General features: G+C 41.6%; 1 protein-coding gene across 3 annotated transcripts in view; it reads left to right on the forward strand.

Annotated features, from left to right (window-relative positions):
- BABAM2 (BRISC and BRCA1 A complex member 2) overlaps positions 1-23287 on the forward strand; it is a 408818-nt gene that overhangs the window by 295847 nt on the left and 89684 nt on the right. For all 3 annotated transcript variants that reach the window (XM_055326951.1, XM_055326952.1, XM_055326953.1), the window contains exon 8: positions 22048-22147. In XM_055326951.1, the coding sequence (XP_055182926.1) occupies positions 22048-22147 (100 nt within the window). The remainder of the gene's footprint in view (positions 1-22047; positions 22148-23287) is intronic.

Raw genomic sequence — 23287 nt, forward strand, 5'->3', positions numbered from 1 at the left:
CCTCAATGTTAAATCTCAATTTCTTATACAAATGTAGGACAGTGGTACAAGACAATTCAAATATTTCAAATCTATTTTCAGAATGCAGTCTGTATAACTTGGAGCTCCAAGGTTGCCATCATACTTTTCTTGGATCAATAATAAAATGAATTAGCATCTCCTCAGCAAATAGTAGCCAAAACCTTCAGAGAATACCACAGAAATTCGTTTTCATGTCTCTTGAATTACCTGTTGATCATCAAAAAGTAGAGTAATCAGGTTGGTTTTGGAAACTGTTGTCTTTATGTTGAGTTAGGTTAGGACTTTAAAAAAAATTTTTTTTTTAAGAGATGCCTGGGTGGCTCAGTTGGTTAAACATTTGACTCTTGATTTCAGGTCAGGTCTTGATCTCAGAGTCGTGAGTTCAAGCCCTGCATTGGGCTCCATGTTGGGCCTAGACCCTTCTTTTAAAGAAAAAAGAAAAAGGAAAAAAAAATATATATATATATATATACACATAGTTCTCAAGCATACACAAAACCAAAAAAACATAGTATAATGGACTCCAGATAGTTACCCTTCATATTTAACAACTTTTGTTATGTACTGCATCCATCTATCTTCTCTTCAGCATCTTTTTAACCTGCATTCATTTGTGTGTTTTATGCATGCTTATGTGTAGCTCTATGTAATTTTATTTTACATAGTTTCATGTAACCACTATCACAGTCATGAGCCAGGGCTCTTACATCACTGCAAAAGAATTTGTTTATGCTATATCTTTGTTTCTGTATTATACTTAGGAAGGTAGGTAGGTATTTATTTTATGGGAGTGATTATAAATGATACTGTGCTTTTAATTTTGGTTTGGATATGTTCACTGTTGGTATATAGTAATATTAATTTTTGTGTGGTGATCTTGTATCCTATAATCTTGTAAATTTGTATATTCTATTGGCTTTTTGTAGATTATTTGGAATTTTCTACGTAGACAATCATGATGTCTGCAAATAAGGACAGTTTTATTTTTCATTTCTGGTATGTTGCCGGTTATTTTATTTGTTTGCCTTATTGCATTGCCTAGAACTTCCAGTACTGTTGAATAAGGGTGTTAAGAGGCAACATTCTTGCCTTGTTCCTGATCCTAGATGGATAAGTATTCGGTCTTCACTATTAAGTATGATGTTTGCTGTGGAATTTCTCTAGATTTTCTTTATCAAGTTGAGGAATTTCTCCTTTATTCTAAGTTTGCTGAGAGTTTTTTTTCACGAATGCTTGTTGAAATTGGTCAAGTGTTTTTTTCTGCATCTATTGAAATGCTTATTTGGTTTGGCAATTGAAATCTTCCCCAAACTCTCTTTGCAGGCCCCATATTGCCAGTAGTTGAATAACGTAATCTAAAGAGGAAGATTCCAGAGAAAGCAGTCTGGGATATGAATTTATGTTATTGTTAATTCTGCATTGATGAATATCAAGAGGAATTGATCAGATACTTGTTGAAAATCCGGACTTTGAAATTCTTTCCTTTCTTTGCATTGCTGTAATATATATTGAGGCAGGTGTAGAGCAGAGGTTAATAAGAGTATGCACTTCGGAATCCAACTTTGTTCTAATGTGACCTTCATCATTTACTATGTGTGACCTTAGGCAGACCACTTGTCTAAGCCTCAGCTTCCTCTTCTGTAAAATGGGGCTAATAACTATCTCATGTTGTTGTGAAGATTAAACAAGATAACACATATAAAATGCTCAACTCATAATAGGCATTTAGTAGTGTCAGCTGCTGCAGTCATAGTTGTTTCAGTATACATATATTTAACAATAATTCATTGCAGTCTCACATTCAAAGCATTGTGTTGAGCATTTTAGTTGAGACAGTTATATGAAGTGCCAATTCAATCTTAGAAGATTTGATTTTCAAACATCCCATGTGTTAGAATAAATGAATGAGAACTCCCTTCTATTCCACCCATCCAAGACCAGTCATTCCTTAGCTTCTCACCCCTGCCCCTTTGCACCTGTCCTGTCTTTCTCACTCTCCCCTTTTTCCTCTCTCCTCCTCACTTCCCTGGTTTTTGGTAGCAATCAAGCTGTCCTAGGTGAACCAGTTTCTACTCTTGTCAACTCTCATTCTACCTCATTTTACTTTTTCAGTTTTTCATAGTTCCCCTAATTATGTTTTGGGCCATCTTTCTCTTTAATCTCTTTTGTTCCCTTAAAGAATCTCAGGATAGCCTGCAAACCTCATAGCAGCCCCTCTTCATGGCTTGTTCTCTTATTCCTCTGTCCCTAATGACCATGATTATGACTAAGCTCTCTGAGAGACACCTGAATCCAAAGTAATAATAATCAAAAAATTAGTGACATTAACCTCTAAAAGCCTTGATGGTGCCCAGAATTCCTTAATAGAATCTGCACTAAATTTTCCACTTGCCTCTTCATTTTCTTCTAATTAAACCTTCTTTTCCTCAGATAAGGACATTAAGATAAATTAAAAGCTTCAATTTAATTTTTGTTTAATTGCTACATTTCAAAAAAAATCATTTCTATTATTTTCTCATTGCAACTTTACAGTATTTCTGCTACTCTCTGAATGTTTAAGAGCTTTAGTGGATTGGCCTATGAGTATAACCTTTACAACAATATTTCTAAAGGAAAATGCATCCCCTGGCTTCACAAACAAGTCAACTTTGGGAACCCACTTTGTTAGTAAATTGGACACTCCCTGTACTAAATGTTCCAACTTGTAGAGGATTGCAGTCCTTTCAGATTTTTTAGAGAACCAAACCAGCCTGTAAGTGCAGTATTTGGTTCATCCTCCTTGGAAAGAAAAACCATCTAATTAGAGTTGCCATGACAACTCTGTTTTCCCTGCAGTATAACAGACCTATTGACCTGAAGTTGAGGTTGATGGAGCACATGTACATGTGGGTGATAGAAACCATCATCCAAGATCTTAGAATATTGGCTCCATTTCCCTCCTAGCTTCTTTCCTAATTTATGCCCCTAACAAGCATTTATTAAGCACCCATTGTGTGGAGAGCTTATATAAGCCCATGAAACATCTACATAGGAAGAAAGAAACAGTATAAAACTCTCATGGAGATAGAATTAAATCCAAACACCTTAGGATCACCTTCATACTCTAGCCCTTACCAGTGCATTTGGCCCTTCTACTCCTGCTCACCTCTGGTGCTCTCTGTTTTGGCCACATCGACCTCTTCCTGAACTGCAAGCCTTCCAGGCTCATTGCCACCTTTGGGCTTTTGCACATGCTCTTCCCTCTACCACAAAGACTCCTTTCCGCCAAATGTTTACTTATTTGGCTCTACTTCATCATTTGGGTTTATTTAAATTTATGTCCTCAGAAAGGCTTTTCCTGATTGCTGTAATGTTGCCTCCCACTACCTTCCCACATACCTAGTCATGCTCTTTGACATTATATTTTGATTTCTTCTTAGTGCTTTCTATTCTTTTTACTTATTTTGTTATCATTTTATTATTGCATTGTTTGTGTCTTATATTGAATGTCTCTTAGTAGAAACTCTATGAGGGCAAGAGTGGTATTTGTCTTGTTCCCTGCAACATCTATTAATATTTGTTGAGTGAATGAAGAGGAGAGTGATTGAACATCATGGTAGTCAAGAAAGGCTCCAGATTGTCTTTGATGCTCAGCAAGTGAAATAGCATCATTTTTTTTCAACTATCCTTCTCTATTTTTAATAGATTAACAGCAAATTGCTTGCTTATTGTACAATTCTCTAAGAAGCCCCCCCCCCAATGACTGTGTTACTGAAAACAATATATAAATAATAAAGTGATTAAAAAGGAAAAAGAAAGAAAAGAAAGGCTTTGTGGACTGGCACTCAAGTGTTTTGGATGATGGACGTGGTTGGGCAGGAATAATGGCCAGAAGGCATTTTATGTGTGAGGAATTACCTGTATTCATAAGTGCCGTGTGGAAGTTGATAATCATTAAGATAATCAATGAGAGCATCTCTGAGTGGCCCGCTGAACTGTAGTGGAGACACCACTGGGAGAGTAAGCATGGAGGAGGCTGGACACGTGCAATTCAGAATGTTCAGGTGGGCTCGAGATACAGAAGTCATCCTACATTCAGGAAAATAAATAGTGGGTCCAAAGTAGAAAAAAACAAAAGTCTACCATGCAGAAGCAATTCTCTATTTGAAGAGATATGTCTAAAGTTATAGAATCTTGGGGCAGGGGTGGCAGGTAGGAAGAAGGAGGAGCCTGTTGGCTTAGTGACCTAGAAAGTTTAAAAAGAGCCCCTTAGCTACGCTTTCCTCCAGAGCAAGTTGGTCTTTTAAATAAATTAGAAGTGGGACTTTTCAAACATTTGACAGTAGATGACTACCAAATGAATGTATGCCCACTAAATGAATGTATTTTTTAGTTTGGTTTGAATGTTGATTCTCTTTCTTGTCAAACAATTATTGTACCTAAATATTGGAACTCAATGGTAGTAAGAAGTAGCCTTTAAAACTATGTGTGAGCCATTTGCTAAATACCTCACATGATTCTTTAATTCACTTTTCACAGTAGCCCTGTGAGCTTTATTATGATCCCCATTTCATAGATGAGCAAACTGAGGCTTAGGGAGGTTTTAAACAACTTGTCCCAAGGTTATTATGCTCAGTGGCCAAATCGGATGCAAAATCCTCATGGCCAATGTGATTCCAGAACAAGGGCCCTTAATCGCCTCATTTTTCTGGCTCATTCACACTTTAGGCTAATTTTTGTTAAGTTTTTATTTTGTATCATGTTATATATCTCCATGCTTTTATTTAGGATGCTGACTTTCTTTCTAAAACTAAAAGTTCAGTAAATCCACAGGTACTCATTGCTTGCCTACTGTATATAAGGTATTATATAGTGTATTAACATTAATTGAAAAATCACCTAGCCACTTTTATATTGTGTTCCATTAGAGAAAATTGAACTCATTGAACTCATATTTTCTTTCCCTAAAATTGTCTTTGCATGTCATATAACAGCAGATCAAATATGAGCATAACAATTTAAAGGATAATTTATAGGGGTTTTGGGGTAACTATCTATGTTGATACTTAAAACTGGAGAAAAAAGTTACAAGAACGATGAACTCCCTTATAGCTTTTACCTGGTTTTACCAATTATTTACATTTTGCCACATTTTCCTTGTCATTATATAAATGTATATTTATATATTATGGTTATTTTTTAACTCAGCCAGTTAAGAGGAAGTTGGGTACATGGTGCACTTTACCCTACTTGCTTCAGAAAGTATTTCCTAAGATCATGGGCCTTCTCTTCCAGCTACAGTGCAGTTATCAAATCAGGAAATGTATCATTGACACAGTACTATTATCTGATCCACAATCTGTATTCTAATTTTGTCAATTGTTCCAATAATATCTCTGTTGGCTATTTTTTACCCTGGTCCAGGATACAAGCCAGGATCGCACATTGCCTTTAGTTGTCATGCCTCTTTATTTTTCTTTAGTCTGGAACAGTTTTTCAATCTTTATCTTTCTTGACCTTGACAGTCTTGAAGAGTACAGGCCAATTATTTTGTTCCTCATTTTGGGTTCATTTGATGCTTCCTCATGATTAGATTCAGGTTATGAGTTTTTGGCAGCAGCACATATACACGTTGTGTGTCCTGAGTGCATTATACCAGGAGGCACATGAGGCCAGTTTGCCGCAGGTTTGGTGATGTTAACTTCAATCACTCGATTAAGGTGGCGTCCACAAGATTTCTTTAATGTTACTAATTTTCTCTTTGTAACTAATAAGAAATTTATGGGGCAGTATGTTGAGACCATGTAAATATTCCCACCAGACTTTGATCCACTAGTTTTAACATCCATTGATGATTTTCTAGCTTCATTTTTCCTTCTAAATTTATCAGTTGGGTTTCTATTTTAAAGAAGAGCTTTCCTAATTTATTTATTTACCCATTTATCTACTTATGTCAGAAAGATATACTGATTCTGTTCTATTTAATGGGACATACGCCATTTCTATCATTGTTTTGTTGCTTAAAGAAAGGTAACCTCATGTCCAAAAAGAAATTATATTTTGAGTGCTGTATTAGATTTGTATTGCTGCTATATCAGATAACCACAAATGTAGAAGCTTAAAACAACAGAGATTTATTATCTTAACAGTTCTATAGGTTAGAAGTCCAGTATGGGTTTCACTCAGCCTAATGAAGGTGGGGAGCTGTATTCCTTTCTGGAGGCTCTAGTGGAGAATCTGTTCACTAGTTCACTCAGGTTGTTGGAAAAATCCAGTGGCCTACACTCAGAGGACTGAGGTCCATGTCCTTGCTGGAGGTCAGCTGAGGGCCTTTCCTGGCTTCTGGAGGCTGCCTGCATCCCTTGGCTTATGGCCATCTTCCTCCATCTTCAAAGCCAGCAACAGGTCCCTCTTGTTTGCACTGTTTTCTAGGTCTCCTGTGGTGACATCTCTTACTTACTCTTCTGTTTTCTTCTTCTACTTTTAAGGACTCATGTGATTAGATGGAGCCCACCCAGGTAATCCAGGATAATTATGTCAAAGTCCTCAACTTTCTGTAAAGTCTGTTTTGCCATGTAAAGTAACATATTCACAGGTTCTGAAGACTGAGGCTTGGACATCTTTTGGGAGCCATTATTCTGCCTATTGCAAATGCCTACCCTTGTTCCAGGCTTATGCTAAGAGTTTGCTTCTATTTAATCAGAGAAAACATCAGGCAGGGGATTATAAGCAAAGAAACTATTCAGTGAGAGATTGTTTCATATTTAGTAAAAGTAACAGGCTTATAGTCAAAAGTAGGGGCTGGGAAGAATATATAGTATTAACAGGGCCTCAACAACAGGGCCTGAAGGGTTAGGCAGGCTGCAAAGGAGCCAAGCAAGCATGTAGGGCTTAATGTCCAAGTGTCTCTCTTGCAAAATGAAACTGTGGTACTGTTAGCTGCAGGAACTTCCATGCATGCAAGGCTGGTGAGAAAGATCCTAATATGGTGGACAGGCATGGCTCCGTTTCCTGAGTGTAGCATCTCCTTTTTCTCAGAATCTAACACTCCTGCTTCTTAATCATGTGCTTTCACTCTTTCTTAATTTTGTGCCAAGAAAGTTTCTATACTAAGATTGGATCTCTCAGTTGTTATAGGATTTCTAAAGCTTTCTTTATTTTTTTCTTTTTTTTAAAAAAAGAAGATATTATTTTTTTACTTGACAGAAAGAGAGAGTGAGTACAAGCCGGGCGGGGGGTGGATCGGCAGAGAGAGAGGGAGAAGGAGGCACCCCACTGAACAAGGAGCCCGAGGTGGGACTCAATCCCAGGACCCCAGAATCATGACCTGAGCTGAAGGCAAACAGTTAATTGCACCACCCAGGCACCCAGAATAAAGCTTTTTTAAGTAAGACAGGCTCCTAGGTTTCTGAATCCAAAAAGCTACCTTCCTGTCTACACTGCTGCATTAGACCAGGGGATAATGATAGAACCAAAAAAGATTTGAGAGTTAGTTGGTCCCATCTTCCCTGTGCATATAAGAAAACGATACCAGGAAACCTAAGTGATCACTAAAGCCTCCACAGCCAGATGGTCTGTGGTATGAGGCAGAGTATAGAGCAGTGGTGAAATACGTGGCTTCAGGAATTGAATGGCTGGATTCAACCCAGTGTCTATCATTCATGGATGAGTTAATGGAGTCAATTGGTTAACCTGCCAAGCCTTACTGTGTATCTGCAAAACATGTCAACCTTAGAGGGCACTTGTAAGGAGTAAATAAACCTAACAAATGAAGACTTTCAGTACAATGCCTGACTCATGGAAAGTGCTCAGTATGTGATAACTGTCATTACTGTTCTAAATAGTAGTAGAATTCAGATCATGCTGGGGGCACCTCTGACCTGTGAGGGACCACCCTCTGCCTTGGGACAATGAGCCTCAGGCCTTCCATCTCAATGAAGAGGCAGAGGGGAAATGTGACTTACTGGAAAATACACTATAGGTAGATATAGTATTTTCACAATGCTGTTCCTTTTAGCTCATTTTGGGTTTTTGTTGTTGTTTTAATATAGCCATAAAAATGGTGTGATACATACTATTCTGCAACTTGCTTTTTACTTTAACAGTCATGGTCATTTTTCTGAACCATGACCTGTAGGTCACTGTCATTCTTCCCTAGTGGCTACGTGGTGAGTCCACTGGAAGATTCACTTTAATGTATTCAGCAACTTGATGGGCGGATGTTTCATGTTGAAACTCGTTTACATTTGAGATTTAGTTCTACCCGTGTGAACTTGTCATGCATTCTCTCTGAGCTCAGTCCTCACCCTTCTGAGGAGGCTCCCGTCTCCAAATATGTCTGATCGATGTGTGAGTCTAGAGGACAGTTGGAGTGTATGCTGCTCAGGTGATGAGCATGGCTGCAGCTTGAGTTTGAGGATGTGATATGAGTGAACTTGACAGCTCCCCCTGCTCAGAAGTGATGCTGAGCCCCATTAGTTCCTAGCAAAATGAGAAAGCACCCACAAAACTGAGTTGTCCTCAGTTGGCCACAGCTCATACTGAGAAGCGTTCTCTGTCTGTTGGGGAAAAAGGGATGCTGATGTGAGCCTGGGGCGCCTCCTCTTAGTGGTTGGAGGCTCTGCCGTGGCCTGCTGAGCCCTGCAGACTTTGATGCTTAGGATTTGCCTGGTGGCCTCGAAGTTAGGGACCTCTCCCTGCCCTTCTGTTTGAAGACTGTTCATATCCACAGGACTCTGTGGGATTGTTAGTGTGGGAGAGTACCAGGACTCCTGAGAGTTAAGAGTGTCTGGATGTGCACCCTCACACCAAGAGGTCCACTTAGCATGTCCTCCTAACCTCTAGGTCAGGGTGAAATTACTTCAGACCCATTGATGCCCCGATGCAATCCTGAGACAGAGTCAAGCTTGAGTGGCTGTGGTTCGGCCATACAACTTGTGAAGTAAGTCATATTTGCATTTCCCTCTCTGCTGTTAATATTGCTCTGTTACTAAGTTTTGAGTGTTTTAGTTTGGAAAGCCTAAGAAAATCAAAATTCTGAAGCAGTCAAGAAAGTGAGTTTCACACAAGTTGTTAGGCCAAACCCAATTATACTTGGCCCAGTGAAATTGGTATCATCCTTGCCTGCATTTACCAGAACCCATCCCCATCCTAAGTCTCTCTCCTTCTGTTGCATCTGTGCCAGTGGGTTAAAGGAAGCAAACACATCTGCCTTGTGGGGCAGTCAAGCTCCCCACAAGCCCAGACTCCCCCCAAGCTGCCGGGACCCACACCGGCGCGTGCCTCTTGGGCCTCCTATGGCTTCTCCTCAGGCCTGCCCTGCAGTCTCTGTCTGGGCATGTGCAGGCCCTTGCTTACTGTCATGGCTATTTTGAAACATCTATTTTAGAGAATTTATAAAAATAGTGTTAAACCAATGGATTTCTTTTTAAGTAAGAGACACAGGTAAATAAATGGTGATATTCAGAAACAGGCTCCCAGTTCTGCACAGATGGATATTAACAGAACTGAACTCCCACTTTATCCATTAGTAAGTAAACAATTTGTTTAGTAAGATAAAATGTTTTTTAAATGACAGGCATCTACCAAATGCGTGTTATTTCAGTTAGAATTCTGACTGTGCTCAGAGCCTCCTCAGTCCTCATCTCTGCAGATTCCCAGATGTCCTTTCTCATCATCTTTTCCTCAGCTCTCTCTCCCCAGTGTGCCCCAGAAAATGGCTCCCTCTGCATTCCAGGTGACTTTGGAGCACACTGCCTGGGGATAGCAGGAGGAGATTCTTTGGGGGGTAGCAGTACTCCCATCCACTGTCTGTGTCCTTCTTTGGTAGACTGGTGACATCCTGTCCTCACATTTGTGGACATTTCCTGGGGCAGTAGCTGGCAGCAGGACCAGGCACCTCAGCTGCAGCAGCAGCATGGAGAATGGGGGGGGGGTGCTTCTAAGCAAGCACCTGCCCGCAGTTCCCACTTCTCTTCATTGTCCACGTCTTAACCTTATCATACTCTTGGACATACTGGGCAGCCGTGGTGTTGTGATGGGGAGGAGGAGCTGGAAAGCGGATGAGAAGATTGATGGGCATCTGAAAAGACATGGGCAATTTGGCTCTTCAGGGTGGAGCTGGGGCCAGGCTGACTGCTGCCAAATTGCAAGGCCAGCGGTTTTCCCTGTTAGCTGTGAAGGTCTTCGGCTCCTTAGGATACAAGACTTTTCCTTCTCTATGTTTGAGACAGAGATTCTCATGTTGGGTTGGGGGCAGTTGAAAAATCTATACTATCAGTCCATATCAGAACCAACTACAATACAAGGTGTTTTGTTTTGTTTCAAATCACACATTTCTTGACTCTGAGATTCTAGTATGCTACCCTGGAATGGGGATGAGTGAAGAAATGTTTCTCCTACCCCTTCCGTTCTCCCCAAGAGCATCACCAGAGGGATACCCATTACGTGGGTGTGCTGGGACAGATAAAGGTGGAGAATCAAACCAAAATCACAACAAGAATACTTACCTTCTTTGTGTTATGGTTGGTGTAGTTTACCAACTGAGTCACAAAAGATAAAACCACTATGTCAAAAGTATTCAATCTCTAAGTGGTATTTTCCTTTATGACCAATATTATTAGCCAGCTGTTGTTAAACTTTAGCTCTAACACATATACCCCGAGGAAATGAAATAGTGACTTCCAAAAGTTTCGGAATTCTGGCACCTTATTGTTGTCCCTAAATGGTTTTTGCGTTGTTGGACACATGTTTTAATTTCGAACAACAGCAAAACCACACTTTAACTTTACACAAGCCCTTTTGTGATAACTGTAGATATCATGAGTGTCACAGAGCCAGACCTAGGAACAACTGCAACTAAGCTGAACAGGTCATTTATTTATTTATTTAGATTGAATATTTTGTTACTTTTTATGGCTAAGTTATCGTCCATTTTATTTACCCAGTCCATTTCTCACTTACCTCCCCCGATTAGATTACATCTTTTAAATTTCTGCAAGTGACTTCAGTCTAACCTTTGCCTGGCTTACTAAAATTTGGGGTGTCTCATACTCCAATCATTGTGCTTAGAGCGATTGTCCCTCTTGTGATGGCAGAGGATGCCTGAGTAATGCCCAGGACACTTGCCTGAGGCTTCTGCTTACAACCCTGAGCTTCTCACAAAACGTTGAAGGTTTGGCCCACATACCAGCAAGAAGCCAACATCCCCATCCTAAGTACAGGCCTGGCCTAAGGTTAACAGTAAGACCAGCATTTTGTTGCTTCATTTTCCTATTAAGCTCTGGGTTGCTGATTGAAGCAAAATTCCAATGTATTGACACACCACCACATTGTTAACACGATAGGGAGGATTTGATTATGGGAGAACAAGTCCAAAAACGGTAAATTGAAGAAAAAAAAAATCTAGGGCCTTGCTTCTCAAGGCAGCTTTTGTGGTTGCATTCCTTTATTTGATGTGGTTCCCTCCTTCTCCTGTGCCAAACGGTGCAGTGTGGAAAAATGATGAAGTTGCAAGAAAGGGCAAGGGAGGGGTCAGGAGGAGATAGGGAGTGAACTGTTTAGTAACAAGAGAAAGAAAACAGAGCTTAGGGATCAAAGACAAAAATACCTGTTTCTCCAAGCAGGAAGAAAAAAAGGAACGTGGGATTCCTTTCCCTGTGCTTGGGTCCAGACCGAGACCACTGTCAGCTGGCGCCTTTCAGGCCAACCCAGAGCAGGAGGCAGGCAGGCCACAAGCTGCAGATAGGTAAGAAGAGCAGCAGTTTGAGAAAGTCAGAGCTTAGTGCCGTGGGTTACGAGGAACAGCAGGGTTAGCCAGGGAAGGCCCCAGGGAGAGGGGTGGAGAACAAAGCTGCTTTCCATCATCAGATTATGAGACTGAACACGTTTTAACACCAGCCCATCTTGGAGGCAAGTCCTAAGACAAGCATCAGAATCTAAATGAGGAAAAATGTTTCCATGCAAGAGCAGGATTTTATTTATTTACAATTTTCAGGCTGGGCAGCTTTTCTAATTGTATGGTTTGTGACTACCCAAAGTGACATTTTCTGAGTTTTAAAATTATCTCTTTTTGCGCTGTGAAAAGAGCATATATGATTCATCTTAATATTTCTGAGGATCAGTCACCAACTAACAGCTAGTATTTTGGGTGGGAGGAAGGCTTTTGTAGGCAGCTTTTTCACCTAGCAAAAAAGTAGAAAGCACCAGAATATGCCTCAAGCTTCATTTGAGATTATATAAATAGCTCTCTTGCACAGTTCCAATCCAGTATCATTATGAGAACTCCCACAGTCCACGAGGTGCCTAATGCTCACCTCACCCTTGCCTGAGAGGGACTGATGCTTGTGGTTGCCCTGCTGGGCAAATACAGTTTTTAAGAGGTTTTTAAGAGGTTTGGCCTGAGCGACTGCTTTTCATTTTTGCCAACCCAATCCAGGGCTTTTAACCTATATTTCTTCCTGGATAGATCCCTATTCCCAGCATCCCTAGAATTGTCAAATGATCCTCTGATCCTAGATCAAGAGTCAGCAAAACTACAGCCACTTTGTCTCATGAGCTAAGAGTGATGTTTTACATTTCTTAGATGGCTAGAAAAACACTTAAAGAATAATATTTTGTGATTTGTAAAATCTGCATTGCAGCGTCTATAAATAATTTCATTAGAACACGATGTGTCACCTGTTTACGCATCGTCCGTGGCTGCTTTCATGCCGCAGCGTCAGAGCTGAGGGGTTGCGACAGAGACATTGTGGCCACAGAGCCGACACCATTTACTGCCGGCCCTTTACTGACGAAGTTTGCTGACCCCTGTCTGAGACCCTTTCACAACGACTGTTTCAGAAAAGATGTATTTATTGACTTCTAATGTCTGTTTTGGAAATTTGACTCCTATCTCTTTCCCTACATTCATTTGACTTTAAGACCACAAATTCTTAATTGAGTGCCTACTATGAATTTGGCGTTATTCTTGTTTCTCGTGTTACAGCAGTGACCAAAACAGTCAGAGGTCCCCATGCTAGTCAAGGGTACTGAGGGGAGACAATAAACAAATCCCCTATGTAGAGTGTCTTCGGGACAAATATGCCATAAAAAAGGCAAAACAAAAATGAAGGGATACCTGTGATGGAGGCGAATTGTTATAAATAGCTTGTTCAGGCTGGGAAAAGAGCAGAAGGACTGGGCCAGTTGACTGAGGTGGGAGCATTGCCATGGGGGCAGCCCTGGACTCTCTAGGGAGCAAGGAATCCGGATGAGGAGTTACAGGAGACAGGGCTGATTGAATGTGGAATGTGAGAGAGAAGAGGCAAGAATGACTGAGGAGGAGCCAGTAGGCTGGAGCTGCCATTGCCTGCAGTGGGATGAGGCCAGGAGCAGGAGGTTTTACAAGTGGGCCTTGCTTGTGAGTAGGTCAAGTTGGAAGTGCGCTTTAGACATCCAGATAGAGGCAGTGAGTAGGCAGTTGGCTCTGTGAGTCCAAGTTAAGGGAAGGTCCGAGCTAGCATATAAATATGAAAGTTGTCAGTGCAAGAGAGGTATGTGAAGCATTGAGACTGGCTGAGATCAGTCTCCAGTTGCAGATGTCTCCTTCTCTCCAGGACACCTCTCATTCTGTGACTAAACAGAATTTCTTCTCTGACCTCAAATTTTCTTTCCTGCTCAGGTCACCACTGGCATGCATCAGGATCTACCACTGCATCTTCTTACTCCCTCTCCAGGCAGATGCCCTTTCACCAGCAGCCGCCCTGGGCAGCCTAAAGCGTGAAATACGCTTTTCTCACAGGTGCAGAAGCTGCTCTCTGTGGTCCAGGACCCATGGTCCGCTGTCTGCAGAGTCCCTAGCCTTTGATCCAGGGCCTTGCCTTGTTGAGTAGAATCCGTGGCCTTCTTACTTCAGTCCCCAGTCTTGATTAGACTGTTCCTTCGCCTTGTCTTCTGATTACCCACATGTAACTAGGCTGCCTTTTGCCCATGAATAATCTCAGTGGTAATCACCTTTTTTCTAGTTATTTCCATAAGTATCTTATATTCCCACATTAGACCTTAAGGTCCTTTGTTTTCTTCATCTTGTCCACAATGCCTTTCAAATTGTCAGTGACGTAATGCCCCAGGGATGGGAGGCAAATTTGCTCTTACCACACCCTTCCCCATTCCCAGCCCCAGTTGTACACCCCAGCGTGAGGTACAGAGCAGTGGTGTGAGGCCAACCTGCTCTGCATCCATAGGGAACCTCTTAAAATGCACATACCCAGGTCCCATCTCAGACCCGCTGAACCTAATAAATCAGTTTCTCTGGAGTGGTGCCTGGGTATCGAGTTTTTAACAGGCTCCCCAGAGTATTCTCACACAGTCCTGACAACTACTAGTACAGAGAAAGGATTACAAGATGGGTTTCACTGTTTCCAAGCTGTAGGACCTTGGGCCAGTCATCCATCTTAAGCCTCAGTCGTCCCATCTCTGCAATGGGTGTAATAAGACTTGCTACCTACTTTCTAAGGCTGTTGTAAACCAAAAGAGAGAGAGAGAGAAGAGCACTTTGGAAACAAATTGTAAAGTGTATGTCCTGGCACTCTGGCTAATCTCATCTTCTGGTATCTTTGTTTTTGTGTATGCAAGCCTAACTGCAGCTTCCTACAGATTAGTTCTTAGAGCACAGAGACTGGTAATGTGTGCATGAAGTTGCCTAATGCTCTTTGTGTGCCTGAGGCTCTAGTAAAGAACAGTGAAACAGGAATCAGGTGGATACCCTTCTCTGCCCCAGTCAGGCAGAGGCATTTTTTCCCCCTCATTCCCCTCTTCCTTTGAGCATCATTAAAACCAGTGTGCAAGAAGGTGGGAGTTATAAAAATGCTTGTGGATTTAGCTGAGGATAACTATGATATGCATTGAAGTATGCATTGAATTTTTATTAGCTGTACTGAAGTATAACTGACAAAGTTGTAAGATATTCAAAGCAGACAATGTGACGATTTGATATATGTATGTATTGATTTTTTATTCCAGTAAATATGTTATAAAAGTACTTCATAGGAAAAGTAACCTATACCCATATACTAGCAGCACAGTAAAGCCATTCCCTGGGGCCCCAGAGCTGTAAATTGCTAACAAACTCATAGTAAATGTACTCAGCCCCGATGCCTGGTGTTTGAAAATAGTTCCATCTCTTAAAGAAACTGTGGTGGAGTCAGCTGCAGATAACAGGCCCAGGATCAAAATGCAACAAGAGGGGAGAAGCTTTTCTTTCACTTCGTCTATTCTTGTCTTGCGCGCAGCCAGGCATCATTGTAAGTAGTTCATACCAAACCTTAATAGAACATCTGCTAAGTCCATTGTTGTTTTGGGGGATTTACTTTAAATGCTTTTCCACATGCTGACGGAATCCTGATGGTGGACATCTGTTAAGATTACTGTCCCTGGAAGGCTTTTTAAAAATGTTAACAAACTTAAAAAACACATTTCTGAACAAAAACTTGGTTAGTGTTCATGTCGTGAGACATATTCTGTTTGCAATTACAATATATCCATTTTTTGTATTTTTTTTAAATGTCAGGTTTCTTTGCTTGCAAACCACCTCCTATCTGCTGGAAATGGCCCGGCCCGTCAGGTCCTCTGGCCCTCAGAGTTCTTCAGGGTCTCCTGGGGTTCCTTTGCCTAGAATGAAAAAGGCCTTCATTGCTTCAGTTCAGGTACCTAAATCAGTTTAATAAGTGTTCCTGGAAACGGCTTCAGTGGATCAGCCTGAACTACCCCAAGCCACAAGTAGCCAGAGGAACCCGACATGTGGAACCAGTTGTCAGGCCCGCAGATGGATTTTTGTGTCAGAAATGACAAAAGTGGTACCTAAAGACCTGAGGCATGGTAGGTTTAGGTCAGAGACACCTGGATTTAGATGCCTCTCTGCCATTTGCCACCTCCATGACCTTGGAGAACTTCTATAGCTTCTCTAAGCTCCAGCATCTGGAAAATGGGCTAACCCCTCTGTCGCAGGCTGGTGTGAAGCAGAGATGATGTTATGCAGGAGGGCACGCAGCATAGTGCCTGATACTTAGTGCTTTTTAAAGGGAGCTATTACTCCTCTTCCATCTTGTGGAAAATTCATTCACGGTACCAACAAAATCCGTTACATTTTAAACTCTTCATGTTTACTGTGCCTAAGTAGGGAGCAGCTGATTCAAATTGTCCATATAGTAGTCACTCTATAATAATTCCATAACTTGCTAAGTAATTTCACTTAACAATTTGAGCTTCTTTTCAGATTTTGGTCCAGAGGAGCATTTTCCCAGTGTCTAATCATATTTATCATTGTCTCAGTTCCATTTTCATATGTCCCTCTAAAAATGGGAAACAAGAAATGGGATACAGTATTCTAATAAGGACCTGATATATACTGCAAAGAAACATGTTTAATGGAAGTACTGGGTTAGTCATAAATGCAGTATGGCCAGGCCTCCATCCGTTCTTAGTGAACCCCTCATTCAGTTTGACTCCCCAGATTTTCTTCCTGTAAACTTGTCACTGTGATCTCTTTTTTTTTTCTCCTGTTGCACTCATTGAGACTTTTCAATTTAGAATTAGACCCTGGTTTTATTAACTGAGGTATCAAAAGACTCTTGAAATGGCTCAAAGTTGAATCTATAAAATGAGACGACGGCTAACAGCAGCTCTAGAAAATTCTTTACTAACACAAAGAAAATCCAATTGAGGGAAACAGACCAACCAGAGTCTCTCCTTTATCTACCAACTGTGCAATTCTGGGTTTTAAGAAGCTATATAGGACTTTTTTTCTTTCTTCTACAAGTTAACTTGTTGTGACATACGATATTTTAAGATAAGAACAAATGAGATGACACAGTGATGAGTTTTAAAATATAATTTTTGGAGGATAATTTCAGCCACTTATACCACTGTTTCAGGACATAGGGAAGTTAGAGTTTTCAGTTTTTCACACTGCCTTTCTGTGAAAGAATTTCTGATGAAAAAGGATGTAGGGATCCCTGGGTGGCGCAGCGGTTTGGCGCCTGCCTTTGGCCCAGGGCGCGATCCTGGAGACCCGGGATCGAATCCCACGTCGGGCTCCCGGTGCGTGGAGCCTGCTTCTCCCTCTGCCTGTGTCTCTGCCTCTCTCTCTCACTGTGTGCCTATCGTAAATAAATAAAAATTCAAAAAAAAAATATTAAAAAAAAAAAGTTTAAAAAAAAAAAAAAGAAAAAGGATGTAGACTCTGGAACCAAGACAACTGGGTTTCGAGTCCATCTCTGCAGCTTACTTGCTGGGTGACCTTGGAAAGATAATTAGATCCTTAGAACCTCAGTTTCTGCTTCTGTAAACTGGGCAAATTAGATCTACTTGGCCGGGTTGTTATGAGGTGGAAAGGTAATGAAATGCATAGTAGAGTGCCTGGCAAAAGCAGATGCTCAATAAATAACATTGACTCGTGTTTTGTTGTAATGGCTCTCCTGGCAGGCCACCAGGAAGCATACTCTGACATTATAGAGTGCCCCAGATTCTTGAGGGCCCTGGCGTTCCTCTACCTTGAAGGGAATTAGCAGTGGTGCCCTAGTCACAGATCCAAAATGGGAAGCTAAAGTCCTTAACAGAGTTAGGCATACAGTTAGTGTTTGTTGAATTGAGTTGAGATGAGTTGAATTGAGTTCCCTTAGGATGTCTCTTAACCTGGGGCCTCCTGGTAATTTGTGTCCATCCATCCATCCACAGTCCTGGAGGGTTCCCCATGACAGTGCTTTACCCCCCAACACTCCCCTGCATCATACTGTGGAAGAGGCAACCAGGTCATCTTCCTGTCCCTCAGAACCCTATTCAGAGGCACAGCAAGATGATAATGCTGATCCAGGTGTCTCTGACGTGTCCTAGACATAATCTTTGACCATGGTGTACTCAAGCAGGAGACGTTTTAAAGTCTCTCTTAGAGTGCTTGGTTCTATCTTAATATTACTGTAATTCTGTTTATCTCTTGAAGGAGATGGATCTTGTTGAGAGTAGTGTATACCACTGCACTGATGAGAAAATTGAGTAGAACCAAACAGAACAGACTTGGCGGAAGCAGGAATTATAACTGAAGATCACTGGCCCTTCTGGTTTTCCCCAGCACCAAGTCATGTTTTGTTCATTTTATTTGACCCGTAAGGTAAAACCCCCAAAGAGAGGAGGGAGTCACCGTTCCATAATGGGTTAAAATCAAACCCAATTGTCCCAAGTGAGGGCTTCAGACAAGCTGACTCCCTGCATTTTTCCATGTCAAAATGCTCAAAAATACTTCCTTTGTGCCATTGCACCGTAGCCAAGTCTTCAATATTAGAAGTGCTCTGAATTTGCAGAGAGGGCCAGGTTCCCAAAGGGCTCTCTATTAGCTATATCTCCATGGAAAACAATTGCATCAATACAGTGAACACAGACAGTTTTTATATTTGACTTTTAGACCCAGTTAGACAGACCTGGAAGTGTTTTTCTGGCTACCTTTTGGGATATTTAGCTCCATTGTTGGAAAGGCTTCTCAGACTCTGGCCTCATCCTTCTAATTTATATCCACAGATTTGGTTTCAGGTCTAAGAATTAGCAGCTAATTTCTCATTTCAGTCCATGAAGAGACAGAAGGTACTTTCTCATTGAAACAACCCCTGCGCCCCTTTGTCCTTCCAATTTCAGCCCAAGACACAGCCACCATTCTAGTTGACTTTCACTTTTTACTCTGCTTGCTCCCCTCCCCAGTCTGGAGATCAGAGGAGTGGACAGCAGTGGTCCCTTCCACCCCTGCTCTCCCTTCCTGGCCCCTCCAACCACCACCACCCCCGGCCCTTCTGCACCCTACCCTGCCAGGAGCTACTCAGTCCAGCCTGTCCTTTCTGCAGCCAGCCCTGCATTCCTGGGAAGCACCCAGGGAGCCCTACAATCTCTGCAGGATGCTGAGCTTTCTGTTATGCCTGCTCCACCCAATAGATTTTGATTCATGAATATTAAATAATTAGAGATCACCAGGCTGGACCTCCATCCTACACCCTTTAAAAACATAATAGCTTTTTTATTTCATGACACTTGACTTTATTTATTTAGCATGATCAGGGCAACATTCAGGCTATAACAGGCCTGTTAAATATTTACCCACGAGGCGGATATTTATACGTGAATCAGCAGCGCTTATCAGTATGTGACGCTGGCAGTCAGGTTCAGTACCCTCACTAGCCAAGGACCTTCTGAGTTAAAGGGGGTAGTAGGTGTCCTTTTAAAAATAAACTCTCATTGAAAGCAATCCTTCATAGATCTGAAGCACTGCACACATTGAGGCTCACGCCGCAACACCAACTCAGGCATTCACAAGTCGATGTGACAGAGGCATTGGCCCCTCACGTCAGAGGTCCAGTGGCTGTGCTTGTGTGAAGGTTGGAGTAGGAGAGGCTGAGTAGGAACAAAATGGAGAGGAACGCTTGCCCTGCTGCCGTGTGGAGCCCAGTAAGAAGAGATGAGCTGTATATCCCAGGGCCTGCTTCAGTGTGAGTGCTTCTGGAAGCCCTGTGGCATCACTGCAATCCTGACCCAGCTTGCTGGTAGCCAGACCCCCTGTTTCTTCCCATCCTCATAGCCCCTTCTGGAGGAGAATCCCCCTGCAATCAGGGAGGCTCATAATTCAGCAGTAACAGCATGGACTCTGGCAGTAGGCCACCCCAAGTTCAGATCTTGGCTCTACCATTTCCTCGTTGTGTGAACCCAAGGAAATTTCTTCTGTTCCTGCCACCATTCCTTCTCCTGTAAAATTTGAGTGATAATTCTCACCTCACTTAATTGTGGGGAGGATTCAATTAGGTCTTGAGAAAGCACCTAGCAACAAGTGTTTTAGCTCCTGATAATCACAGAAGCAGAGTGCAGAGATGGACCTGGTGGCCGAGCTGCCAGCCTTTGGATTTCTCCACATCTCTGCTTCTTTTCATCATTATAGGTAATTTTTTGTTTAATGACTATATTTTAGAAGAGGAGAAAGTCTCAAGTTTAGAGGATTCCCTACAGACTATTTTCATTTTTTTAAATTCAATTTAATGAATGATTAAGAACTTATACTGTAATATTGTATACAGTTCAAAGCCCATTATAATCAATTCCAGGAAACTGTCCAAATTATTTTATTTTTTGGAATTTTATTATGCTAAAGATTGTTCCTCTAAGTAAGCTATGAGAAGCCTGGATCTTGATATGTTCTATGTTATACAGATATCCCCGCCCTCACCCAGTATGGACAGCATATAAATATTGGATTTATTTCTCTTGTATTATAGAATTTTCTTCTTAATCAGTTTCTATCCTAATGGAGTCATTAGAACATTCTGGTTAGAAGTGTGCCCTCTGTATATTTTTGCATACAAAGGAGAGGATAGAAACCCTTCCTCCAGTTCACAAGAAGTCATAGGAATTTTCCTAGCCTCCTTTGGAGTTTAGGCTCAATCTCATCCAGTATCTACTCTGAGAGTAGCAAACGGAAGTGATGTTCTTGCTGATTCTGTGCAGTTGCAGACTGTAGATGATTCATTAATGTCATACTTAGTCAAATGCTGTCTCATAATTTTTTCAGTTGTCAGAGATGTGCTTTTTAGGTCTCATCTGAATAGAAAAAGTCAACAGCAAATATTTCCACCACATGTTGACTTCCTCACATCACCCTGGATTTTATTCATGTGTTGGGGCTTTTTCATTCCATAAATAAATATAATAATCATTTCTACTGGAGAAATTAATTTCAGAAATCTGTGGTCAGTAGGGAGACAGGCTGGGTCTGGGACCCTTTCAGTACTGATATATATTGTGTCCTGTATTGCAAACCCTAGGCTAAGTCTGTCTGCTCTAAACTGCTTAGGAATGATCCTCTAGATTGTTCTTGTGAAGCACTTTGCTTCCATTTACGGCCTTGTAACTGTGGGGATTTGGTTAATGAATAATCATAGCATTAATGGATATTAGGGGTCTTTTTATACCCATCATGTTACAGAGGTAGTTTAAGAGGTGGTTTTACAGTAAAAAAAACTATACATTAAACTAAAACTCAAATAGGAAAAACTAATTAATACCAAAGAAAAGTTAGAGTAGAAAAGAAGATGAAATCGAGAATAAGAATGGGATACACAATGTATACTGTGAGATTCTGAACAGTTTCTTTAATCATATGCTGGTTAATTTAGACTGAAAAGGAATCTCCACAAAAGTCCTGGAAACTGTTTCTGGATCAGCATTGTGTCTTATGCTTGGATCGATGATTTTTGACTGCACCTTCTTGTTTAGATGGATTGAATGTCAGTGTTGACTTGGAACAGTTGCTGTCTTCCTACCCATATTGGCCCATAGACACGGGACCGGGCAGCACAGTGTTTCAGAAGATGTTTGGTTAGCTGCCACCATTTAAAACTTGAGACATTAAATCATCTGGCTTTCTGGCTTCACGTGAAAAATAAGGGTCCACTGAGACCAGACTTGTGTTTGCGCAGGGTGGAGGCAGAGGTCAGCCGGAGTCGAGCAGTGGAGAGCCCTCCCCACTGTGCAGAAACTCTGCAGTTCTCTGAGCTTGTTTGTATCAGCTGCCTGTGCCGGGTCCAGCCTGGAGTCTGCAGCCCTGGTCCTAGTCCACCAGCCTCACACTAAATGTGAGGAAGCTGTCCCCAGCAGCCCAGCTGCAGGAATTCAGTTCAGCTCAGTGTACAGGTTTAAGGAATGACTGACTCCTCCTTGCCCAGCACAGAATGGAGAATATGAAAACATGTGTCTCCATCATAGGTCCAGCCCATTGGCATTAAATAGGGCATTTACAATCCACACCATTCAGGGTGTGCTAATTCGTCCTGTCATGTAGTCATGGGTAATGTGAACATTCTGATTTAACAGAACAGATTAAAATAAAGAAAGGTAACTATAAAGTGAAGCCCATTTTCCCATCCTCGTTCATCCAAGCAGTTGGTGGGCAGACCTTGAGAAGCGAAACCGAATCTGTTTGGGGGTGTCACTTCCTACATTGCTGGAGCCCTAAGAGAAGTGTCCCTTGTACTCTTGTCCTTTCAGCGCACTTGGAGGCTCCTCAGCTCTTCATATCCCAGCTTTTCCAGGAGGAGGATGTCTCATTGATTATGTGCCTCAAGTATGCCACCTACTCACCAACAAGGTAAAGAAGCAAGTCTCCTGCCCCTCCGGTTGCGAGGCTCTTCCCTCCTGCATAGCCCCGTCCTGGCGTTGTGCTGTGAGGGCGCCCTCAGCCCCAGCTTTCACCTGCGCTGGCCTTTCCTCCTTCGAACTACAGTTCATCCGTTTCTCTCCTAGTTCTTTACGCCCCTTCTTCCTTTTCTAAGGATTCTGACTTCCTGTTCCAATCTTAACCTTCATCCTTTAAACTGCTACCTCTTCTTAAATTTCCTTTATGTCCTAAGTTTTTTGCTAGATCTTGCACCTTTGAACTCCTCCATATCCCAGTTATCTGGTGCATGCACGCATGGGTGTGTGGGGATGTGTGTGTGTGTGTGTGTGTGTTTGCCACTAGTTAGCATCAAGGTAATTCACCAGAGCTGCCTTTACCTCTTTCTGCTTTTCTGTACCTCACTTTTTACTAGTCAGCTCTTGATTCTCCATGTCACCTCTAGGAGCAATTTTCCAGAGTCCGGCTCTACTAGGGGCAAGCTTTCCAGGTCAGCTGGTCCAGTAGGCAGGCACGTCAAGTTATCTAAAGCTTTCTCTTAGCTTCATGAATGAGTCATTACATTGGCAAGTAGCAGAGTTTACATTAATGGCTATTGTCAGATATTTCTAAAAAGTATAAGTATATACATGTGAATATCCAGGTAGTGTTTTTAGCTAAAACCTGGAGATGTTCATCTACAAGCAATACTGACTTTCTTCTCCCACATTGACTGACTCAGTTTGCTTTATTCCCAAAGTACTGTTTTCTACTCTCCTATTGACTTATTCACATGGCTTGGAAAATAAATCTTTTGTTTGTCTCTTTCTTTCAAAAGATAGCTCATCTCTATATAGGAAATATTTTTAAAGTACAATAATATTTCAAAGGCTTCAGTATTATTTTTTTAAATGTCAAAGAAACTAAAATCTGGCAACTCTGCAGTCTGTGGGCTTGGCACAGATTCCAGGGCATCTCACTCTCTTGGAGTGGTTGCTTCTCATTGGACCAAATTCCCCCAGCCTCTGCCCTCCTTCAAAACTGATCGGAGGAGAGAATTCTTATTTACATTGTGGGACTTTGCACTGCCTTCAAATCTGTGTCCCAGTATTATAGAGAAACATGCAAATTTGG

Source organism: Nyctereutes procyonoides, unplaced genomic scaffold (assembly GCF_905146905.1).
Source record: "Nyctereutes procyonoides isolate TBG_1078 unplaced genomic scaffold, NYPRO_anot_genome, whole genome shotgun sequence".
Lineage (NCBI taxonomy): Eukaryota > Metazoa > Chordata > Mammalia > Carnivora > Canidae > Nyctereutes > Nyctereutes procyonoides.